At 44.9% G+C, this 11,037-nt stretch overlaps 1 protein-coding gene across 1 annotated transcript; it reads left to right on the forward strand.

The window, feature by feature from the left end:
• The first annotated feature begins 9,781 nt into the window (after window positions 1-9,781).
• On the forward strand, window positions 9,782-10,331 carry LOC124664506. Its single transcript, XM_047202013.1, has one exon. The coding sequence runs from the start codon at window positions 9,876-9,878 to the stop codon at window positions 10,329-10,331; it is 456 nt and encodes a 151-aa protein (XP_047057969.1). The 5' UTR covers window positions 9,782-9,875.
• The last annotated feature ends 706 nt before the right edge of the window (window positions 10,332-11,037 follow it).

Consider the following 11,037-nt stretch of genomic DNA (forward strand, 5'->3'; position numbering starts at 1 on the left):
GTACTTTGTCGTAATGCCCAATTAAATCTCACTATACTCATCATGATATGTATGTGCATGGTCATGCCCTCTTTATTTGTCAATTGCCCAACTCGTAATTTGTTCACCCAACATGTTGTTTATCTTATGGGAGAGACACCTCTAGTGAACTGTGGACCCCGGTCCAATTCTCTTTACTGAAATACAATCTACTGCAATACTTGTTCTCCTGTTTTCTGCAAACAATCATCTTCCACACAATACGGTTAATCCTTTGTTACACCAAGCCGGTGAGATTGACAACCTCACTGTTTCGTTGGGGCAAAGTACTTTGGTTGTGTTGTGCAGGTTCCACGTTGGCGCCGGAATCCCTGGTGTTGCGCCGCACTACATCCCGCCGCCATCAACCTTCAACGTGCTTCTTGGCTCCTCCTGGTTCGATAAACCTTGGTTTCTTTCTGAGGGAAAACTTGCTGCTGTGCGCATCATACCTTCCTCTTGGGGTTCCCAACGAACGTGTGAGTTACACGCCATCAGACGCCGCCGCCGCCAATCCCATCTCGGGGGATTCAGGAGATCGCCTCCGGCACCCTGCCGGAGAGGGGAATCATCTCCCGGAGGGCTCTTCACCGCCATGGTCGCCTCCGGAGTGATGAGTGAGTAGTTCACCCCTGGACTATGGGTCCATATCAGTAGCTAGATGGTCGTCTTCTCCTTATGTGCTTCATTGTCGGGTCTTGTGAGCTGCCTAACATGATCAAGATCATCTATCTGTAATGCTATATGTCGCGTTTGTTGGGATCTGATGGATAGAGAATACTATGTTATGTTGATTATCAATTTATATCTATGTGTTGTTTATGATCTTGCATGCTCTCCGTTATTAGTAGAGGCTCTGGCCAAGTTTTTGCTAGTAACTCCAAGAGGGAGTATTTATGCTCGATAGTGGGTTCATGCCTCCATTAAATCTGGGACGATGATGTGAAAGTTCTAAGGTTGTGGATGTGCTGTTGCCACTAGGGATAAAACATTGATGCTATGTCCGAGGATGTAGTTATTTGATTACATTACGCACCATACTTAATGCAATTATCTGTTGTTTGCAACTTAATACTGGAAGGGGTTTGGATGATAACCTGAAGGTGGACTTTTTAGGCATAGATGCATGCTGGATAGCGGTCTATGTACTTTGTCGTAATGCCCAATTAAATCTCACTATACTCATCATATCATGTATGTGCATGGTCATGCCCTCTCTATTTGTCAATTGCCCAACTGTAATTTGTTCACCCAACATGCTATTTATCTTATGGGAGAGACACCTCTAGTGAACTGTGGACCCCGGTCCATTCTTTTAATCGAATACAATCTACTACAATACTTATTCTACTGTTTTCTGCAAACAATCATCATCCACACTATACATCTAATCCTTTGTTACAGCAAGCCGGTGAGATTGACAACCTCACTATTTCGTTGGGGCAAAGTACTTTGGTTGTGTTGTGCAGGTTCCACGTTGGCGCCGGAATCCCTGGTGTTGCGCCGCACTACATCTCGCCGCCATCAACCTTCAACGTGCTTCTTGGCTCCTACTGGTTCGATAAACCTTGGTTTCTTACTGAGGGAAACTTGCTTCTGTACGCATCACACCTTCCTCTTGGGGTTCCCAGCGGACGCGTGTTGAACGGAAAGACATACGTCAACCACGCGCAGCAAGCAAAATTTCTGGCGCCGTTGACGGGGAGATCAAGACACGCTGCAAGGGGAGTCTCCAAAATCCAATCTCTTTACTTTGTTTTTGTCTTGCTTTATTTTATTTACTACTTTGTTTGCTGCATTATATCAAAATACAAAAAAATTAGTTGCTAGTTTTACTTTATTTACTGTCTTGTTTGCACTCTATATTAAAAATACAAAAAAAATAGTTACTTGCATTTGCTTTACTTATTTCATCATGTTTCCTTTTAATTTTACTGTAAAAGATATACCGGTAGGACAAGGGTCTATAATTGGGAGAGATAATATAGAAGAATTTTTCACCCATGTTAGTATGCATGAAGATCTTAAAGATATACCCCTTGCAAAAGCTGTTCCCACCTATGAAGATGCCTCTGTTTGTTTGGTACGCTTGATGGAAGCTATATTTATTAGTCTCAAACCCATGATACAACACATGTTCCTCACACTTTCTGATATGGAGAGGGGAGAGAAGAGAGATTTTGTTCTAAAAGTCCTAGTGCGAGAATTTGAGGATATAGCCAAAGAAGCTAGAAAAGTTTTCAGTAAGCATGAGAGGCTTGGTATGATCACCGATTTTAAAAGAACACTTGAAAATATGGATATGGATAGAATTAAGTACACTAATAATGTTAATGATGGTGGGGAGATTAAAGCACCAATACCATGTAAGCTCCTAGCGATGCATGAAGCTCTAGATGATAATTATGCTTGGCTTGTCCCTCAAAATTTGTTTGATGAGAGTAGCAAGCCCAAGACTAATGAAAAGGGAGCTGCTGAAACCTATGTATCCAAAATACAATGCATGGTTGAGAAAACTCCAAACCCCGCTGTAGATGCTTCATCTCTTGATAATACTTGATACACACTTTCTGCGCCTAGCTGAAAGGCGTTAAAGAAAAGCGCTTATGGGAGACAACCCATGTTTTTACTACAGCACTTTTGTTTTATATTTGAGTCTTGGAAGTTGTTACTACTGTAGCAACCTCTCCTTATCTTAGTTTTGTTGCATAGTTGTGCCAAGTAAAGTCGTTGATAGTAAGGTTCATACTAGATTTGGATTACTGCGCAGAAACAGATTTCTTTGCTGTCACGAATCTGGGCCTAATTCTCTGTAGGTAACTCAGAAAATTATGCCAATTTACGTGAGTGATCCACAGATATGTACGCAACTTTCATTCAATTTGAGCATTTTCATTTGAGCAAGTCTGGTGCCTCAATAAAATTCGTCTTTACGAACTGTTCGTTTTGACAGATTCTGCCTTTTATTTCGCATTGCCTCGTTTTGATATGCTTGATGGATTTTTCTATTCCATTGACTTTCAGTAGCTTTGTGCAATGTCCAGAAGTGTTAAGAATGATTATGTCACCTCTGAAAATGTAAATTTTGATTGTGCACTAACCCTCTAATGAGTTGTTTTGAGTTTGGTGTGGAGGAAGTTTTCAAGGATCAAGAGAGGAGGATGATACAATATGATCAAGGAGAGTGAAAGCTCTAAGCTTGGGGATGCCCCGGTGGTTCACCCCAGCATATTTCAAGAAGACTCAAGCGTCTAAGCTTGGGGATGCCCAAGGCATCCCCTTCTTCATCGACAACATTATCAAGTTCCTCTAGTGAAACTATATTTTTATTCCATCACATCTTATGTACTTTGCTTGGAGCGTCGGTTTGTTTTTGTTTTTGTTTTTGTTTTTGTTTTGTTTGAATAAAGTTGGATCCTAGCATTCATTGTGTGGGAGAGAGACACGCTCCGCTGTTGCATATGGACAAGCATGTCCTTAGGCTTTACTCATAATGTTCATGACGAAGGTTGAATCTTCTTCGTTAATTTGTTATATGGTTGGAATCGGGAAATGCTACATGTAGTAATTGGTAAAATGTCTTGGATAATTTGATACTTGGCAATTGTTGTGCTCATGTTTAAGCTCTTGCATCATATACTTTGCACCCATTAATAAAGAAATACATAGAGCTTGCTAAAATTTGGTTTGCATAATTGGTCTCTCTAAGGTCTAGATAATTTCTAGTATTGAGTTTGAACAACAAGGAAGACGGTGTAGAGTCTTATAATGTTTACAATATGTCTTTTATGTGAGTTTTGCTGCACCGGTTCATCCTTGTGTTTGTTTCAAATAACCTTGCTAGCCTAAACCTTGTATCGAGAGGGAATACTTCTCATACATCCAAAATCCTTGAGCCAACCACTATGCCATTTGCGTCCACCATACCTACCTACTACATGATATTTCTCCGCCATTCCAAAGTAAATTGGTTGAGTGCTACCTTTAAAATTTCTATCCTTTACCTTTACAATATATAGCTCATGGGACAAATAGCCTAAAAACTATTGTGGTATTGAATATGTACTTATGCACTTTATCTCTTATTAAGTTGCTTGTTGTGCGATAACCATGTTCCTGGGGACGCCATCAACTACTCTTTGTTGAATATCATGTGAGTTGCTATGCATGTCCGTCTTGTCCGAAGTAAGGGAGATTTACCACTTATTTAATGGTTAGAGCATGCATAATGTTAGAGAAGAACATTGGGCCGCTAACTAAAGCCATGATCCATGGTGGAAGTTTCAATTTTGGACAAATATCCTCAATCTCATATGAGAAAATTAATTGTTGTTAAATGCTTAAGCATTAAAGAGGAGTCCATTATCTGTTGTCTATGTTGTCCCGGTAGGGATGTCTAAGTTGAGAATAATCAATAGCGAGAAATCCGATGCGAGCTTTCTCCTTAGACCTTTGTACAGGCGGCATAGAGGTACCCCTTTGTGACACTTGGTTAAAACATGTGTATTGCAATGATAATCCCGGTAATCCGAGCTAATTAGGACAAGGTGCGGGCACTATTAGTATACTATGCATGAGGCTTGCAACTTGTAAGATATAATTTACATAACACATATGCTTTATTACTACCGTTGACAAAATTGTTTCTTGTTTTCAAAACCAAAGCTCTAGCACAAATATAGCAATCAATGCTTCCCTCTGCGAAGGGCCCATTCTTTTACCTTTATGTTGAGTCAGTTCACCTATTTCTCTCCATCTCAAGAAGCAAACACTTGTGTGAACTGTGCATTGATTCCTACATACTTGCATATTGCACTTGTTATATTACTTTGCATTGACAACTATCCATGAGATATACATGTTACAAGTTGAAAGCAACCGCTGAAACTTAATCTTCCTTTGTGTTGCTTCAATACCTTTACTTTGATTTATTGCTTTATGAGTTAACTCTTATGCAAGACTTATTGATGCTTGTCTTGAAAGTACTATTCATGAAAAGTCTTTGCTACATGATTCATCTGTTTACTCATGTCATTACCATTGTTTTGATCGCTGCATTCATTACATATGCTTACAATAGTATGATCAAGATTATGATGGCATGTCACTCCAGAAATTATCTTTGTTATCGTTTACCTGCTCGGGACGAGCATGAACTAAGCTTGGGGATGCTGATACGTCTCCGACGTATCGATAATTTCTTATGTTCCATGCCACATTATTGATGATATCTACATGTTTTATGCATACTTTATGTCATATTTATGCATTTTCCGGCACTAACCTATTAACGAGATGCCGAAGAGCCGATTGCTGTTTTCTGCTGTTTTTGGTTTCAGAAATCCTAGTAAGGAAATATTCTCGGAATTGGACGAAATCAACGCCCAGGGGCCTATTTTGCCACGAAGCTTCCCGAAGACCGAAGAGGAGACGAAGTGGGGCCACGGGGCGCCGCCGCAGTAGGGCGGCGCGGCCCAAGGGGGGCCCGCGCGGCCCTGTTGTGTGGGCCCCCCGTGACGCCTTCTGACCTGCCCTTCCGCCTACATATAGTCTTCGTCGCGAAACCCCCAGTACCGAGAGCCACGATACGGAAACCTTCCAGAGACGCCGCCGCCGCCAATCCCATCTCGGGGGATTCTGGAGATCGCCTCCGGCACCCTGCCGGAGAGGAGAATCATCTCCCGGAGGACTCTTCACCGCCATGGTCGCCTCCGGAGTGATGAGTGAGTAGTTCACCCCTGGACTATGGGTCCCTAGCAGTAGCTAGATGGTCGTCTTCTCCTTATGTGCTTCATTGTCGGGTCTTGTGAGCTGCCTAACATGATCAAGATCATCTATCTGTAATGCTATATGTTGCGTTTGTTGGGATCCGATGGATAGAGAATACTATGTTATGTTGATTATCAATTTATATCTATGTGTTGTTTATGATCTTGCATGCTCTCCGTTATTAGTAGAGGCTCGGCCAAGTTTTTGCTAGTAACTCCAAGAGGGAGTATTTATGCTCGATAGTGGGTTCATGCCTCCATTAAATCCGGGACAGATGACGTGAAAGTTCTAAGGTTGTGGATGTGCTGTTGCCACTAGGGATAAAACATTGATGCTGTGTCCGAGGATGTAGTTATTGATCACATTACGCACCATACTTAATGCAATTGTCTGTTGTTTGCAACTTAATACTGGAAGGGGTTCGGATGATAACCTAAAGGTGGACTTTTTAGGCATAGATGCATGCTGGATAGCGGTCTATGTACTTTGTCGTAATGCCCAATTAAATCTCACTATACTCATCATATCATGTATGTGCATGGTCATGCCCTCTCTATTTGTCAATTGCCCAACTGTAATTTGTTCACCCAACATGCTATTTATCTTATGGGAGAGACACCTCTAGTGAACTGTGGACCCCGGTCCATTCTTTTAATCGAATACAATCTCCTGCAATACTTGTTCTACTGTTTTCTGCAAACAATCATCATCCACACTATACATCTAATCCTTTGTTACAGCAAGCCGGTGAGATTGACAACCTCACTGTTTCGTTGGGGCAAAGTACTTTGGTTGTGTTGTGCAGGTTCCACGTTGGCGCCGGAATCCCTGGTGTTGCGCCGCACTACATCTCGCCGCCATCAACCTTCAACGTGCTTCTTGGCTCCTACTGGTTCGATAAACCTTGGTTTCTTACTGAGGGAAACTTGCTGATGTACGCATCACACCTTCCTCTTGGGGTTCCCAACGGACGCGTGTTGAACGGAAAGACATACGTCAACCACGCGCAGCATGGTTCTACGGGACCACATGGGTAACATTCTACTATCAGCTTGGGATGTCATCACTCACTGCCAATCAGCGGCAATGGGAGAAGCTATTGCATGCCTTGAAGGTTTGAGATTGGGAATTGCAAATTGTACTTGAAATCTTATCATTGATACAGATTGTGCTTCAGTTGTGGAGTCCTTTAGAGAGGATAGTAGCGACCGATCTGAGGTGTGTTTCATAGTGAAGGAATTCAACTCGTTGAGACCACCAGATCGACAAATTGTCATCTCTAAAGTGAGCAGAAACTGTAATAACGTTGCTCATGGTTTATGCCAACTTAGTCGTAATGTGTTGTGTCGTGGAGTGTTACAAGGTGCGGTGCCGACCTGCGTGTCGAAAGCGGCCTTGGATGATTGTAATTTAAACAATGTTTTCTGATTAATACACAACACATTTTCAAAAAAAAAAGTATCTCTTACAAAGCAGATCATAGATTAAATAGAAGGAAAATAGAGGGCCAAAGCTTGCCAGCAGACCGAGAGCAATATGGTTCAGAGCTCTACGACAATGCCTCCAAGAAGGTAACGACACATGCAGATGCACCGCTGCCATCGAGACCACAAGGTTAGGGGTTTTCACTCAGAGTCCTAACATAGCAAGGGTAACCAGAGTGGCGCCCTCAAGGGGGTTAGGACACATGTACGCATCGCCACCTTTGGCATCCAAACATCAAGCTTTCGCCCGGAAAACCGTCCCACAATCGATAACTCGGACCATCCATTGTCCCCGAGTCCGGCCTCCATAACGCGATATGGGAGAAGGCCTTATCGAAGCACCATCAACTCCAGGAACTCTCGCCGCCCGCTCCGTGCCATACAAATGACCAAAACGCAAGGCCACCACCACTGCCACTTCGCTCGCCGTAGAGACGCCCGCTAGTACACCTTTTGAGGCCGCCGTCCTCGCATCCAAGATCTAGCATCAACGATGTGGTAGCCACCACAACGTTCATGGCGGTCACCGGATCTAGGCCCAATGGCCCGAATCTAGCACCTCAACCACTCATGGCCAAGGGATGGGCTCCCTAAGAGCTCCCGAAACCACGAAGAGAGCAGGGTCCGTCCATCTTGATTCAAGCCTAAATGGGACCAGATCTAGGCCGACGGCAGGATCCCCTCTGTCGTAGGCCGGCTCCGCCTGGTGGCATCTCTAGACGGTGTCGTCCTATCTCGCGCCCAAACCGACACCTATGTGGTACCGCTGGTCGCGCCGGGCCAACGCTGTCAACCGAGACCTCCTGTAGGTGTAGCATGTATCCACCGCCGTCGCCACGGGCCGTTGCAGACGCGAGGGAAACCACCCACAACCGCCTCCACTTGTTAGAGGATGCCCTTAGCGCAACACGACAACCGATGCCATGCTAGGCCCCGCCGACCTTGGGCCGAGTTGCACCGGTGACAAGGAAGAGCGCCACCCCGCACGACACGCCTTGTGTCGGGAAGGGAAAACATGCCGCCACAGGAACCGCACGGGCTGCCCAACGACGCACGCCGACGACAACATGAGAGGGAAGTCAAAGAATATGCTTTGTCTCATAAATTGATAATTGATACGTTTTACAAAGAATATATAGGGGCCAATGCGGGTGACCCTAACTTGGGACACAAGCAAACTTAAACCGACTTATAATCTAACAGCCCCCCGCAGTATCAACGTGTGGTTCAACAACGTTGAGACTGAAACGAATATCAAAAAAATTTGTTGTCGGTAGTCCTTTGGTGAAGATGTCCGCGAACTGAGCGGAGGAGGGGACATGCAGAACTCGAACTTGTCCCAGAGCCACCTTTTACGGTAAAAAGATTGTCATTACTCAAAAGATGACTAAACACTATATTTTCATATTATACTGATTATGTGTTATGGCTGTTGATATTTTTTCCTAAACTTTTGGTCAAGCCTAACAAAGTTATATTTTGACTGAACCCAGGGTGAACTAAATATAAACAGAGGGAGTACAATATATAGACTTCGCATCATCTTTGATATGAAATCCAACGCTCATTTGTATTTCTTGTACTCTGCGGATAACTAATAGAGAGCTTTGTCTTTATACTCTGTTCTTACTATTTCCATACTGGCGCTGATTGATAGTTTCTTGTATTTTCATGATTTAGACAAATATTTCAGGTATCAAATTCTGAAAAAAATTCAACACATTGGAGACAGAAGATCATTCTTAAAGAAATGGAAAAAAAAACCCGGAAAGTTTAACCCTGCAAGCCTGGCGGCCAAAAAAAAAATTTCAGATCGATGGAGAACAGTCAGCAGCGTGGGCTGGCCAACTCTTTTTTGCTTTTGTTGGTGTTGATTGTTGAAGGTCCTAGTTTCTTCCAATGAATAATACCACTTCCATTGAATAACCTTATCTAACACGACTTTTCAATTGCTTCATTATGAAGCAATGAGCATAATATGTCCTCTATATTGTGTTTTTAAAAGTCAAGTCGTGTAAACTTTAATGAAAAACATAAAAAGTGTCAACAACTAAAATATGAAATCGACACCACTAAAAACATCATGAAGTATATTATTATGTCCAAGAGGAAGTAGTATCAAATCTCAAATCTCAATCGGAGATGCGTACTATATGCATTCGGTAGTGAATAAATCGTCCGGAGATGCATTCGAATTTCAAACCCATATAAATATTCTTGTAGTGGGTCGTCGTTCAACTCAATCATAAGACTAGTCCATCAATCTGCAGTTAACGAGATGCTACCTTGGGGCGGCCGGCGGCGTGCAGGCAGGTATTAGTTGGAGTCCACGAGCCATGGCGTTTGATTGCCACTACATCGGCTTGCTGGATCAATATTACTAACATATATATTATTAAATAACGTCCAAATCACCGTCCAAAACGCGCCAACGACGCTCACGCGCTTACTGATTTGGCCTATAAAAGTTCCACTCGAGCTGCATTTCTCGTCAACTTCCATTGCTTCATTCTTCCTGTTTCTCCGAGCATACTCTAGTTAGTACTCAGTACCATCATCTTCTTGAGATCACAAACCCGATAAACTCTTGAGCCCGTCCCATCGATGTCGTCTACCTTCTCACTTCAAACGATGCGGCCGGCCGCCGGGCTTGGGCTCCGTCACGGATCACCGCTGTGCCACGCTCTATCGCTGCAATCGAGGAGGCCGCAGGCTGCAGTGACGGTGAGATGCGGCGCCTTCCAGCGGGACCACTACGGCGGATTGCTGGTGGACGAGGGCATGACGGTGCTGCGGCGGAAGATCCGGGAGGCGCGGATGGCGGAGACCAACTACGAGGCGCCGACGGGGTGGGCATCGTGGGAGAAGCGCTACTACCCGGCTTACGTCTCTGACGTGTCCGCGCTCACCGGCACGCTGCAGCTGATGCTCATGGGCACCAGGCCCGGCGTCGCCGTCGCCGTGGCCGCGCTGGTGCTCGGCGGCGTGCCGGTCTCTGCCGCAGTCGCCCTGCACCTCCTCGGGCAAGCGGCAGGAACTGTTCTGCAGCACGTTTCTTGACGGGTTTGCGGCGATTTCTGCGTGTCAATAGTGCGACGGATCGAAAGATCTTTTTTTGAATGTTAGCAGGAGAACTGCTAAATTCATTGAATAGGTAGAAATTGGTCCAGTTTATGAGGGAAACCGGACCCGAAAACCAAATAGATGAACACCTTACAGCTTACAACGCAACACCACAACACACGAACCAACCACCCGCCTTGTCTAACCCAGCCAAGAGGCGAGAGGTCAGAACACAGAGCCACAGACCGCTTCACAACCGAAGCAAGACAACTCGCAAACACAACTCACGCTCGAAGATGGCACGTGCCAACGTACGATCCACCCTTGAATGCCAAGAAGATAGTGGCGGTGTGGACTGCAGGGCCCGACCAGACCCGAGGAGAGCGCTGTTGAAAAGATGCCGCTTCAGTGTACATCGCGCCCTAGAGGCCCACGCTCCAGTAGTTGCGAACCTTGGCTACTCCAGTGACTGTCTTGGGACTCCTCGTGCAACCCGGACAATGCCTCCAAGGAGGGAACGACACAAAAGCGCCGCCAATGCCTGAACCAGCGAGCTGGGTGCAGGGGTTTCCCCCGTCGCACAGGAGGAGGCATGGAGAAAGAGGCATAGACAACGCCTTCAAGAAGGTGACGGCGCCCACAGGCGTCGCCGTCGTCCGCAACCGCATAGGGATTTCTCCCAGCCCTCACAACAGCCTCGCTG

Source organism: Lolium rigidum, chromosome 6 (assembly GCF_022539505.1).
Source record: "Lolium rigidum isolate FL_2022 chromosome 6, APGP_CSIRO_Lrig_0.1, whole genome shotgun sequence".
NCBI classification, from domain to species: Eukaryota; Viridiplantae; Streptophyta; class Magnoliopsida; order Poales; family Poaceae; genus Lolium; species Lolium rigidum.

What these genes read in the sequence shown, in the direction of transcription:
- LOC124664506 (XM_047202013.1), top strand. Translation starts at nt 9,876, where the DNA reads ATGTCGTCTACCTTCTCACTTCAAACGATGCGGCCGGCCGCCGGGCTT.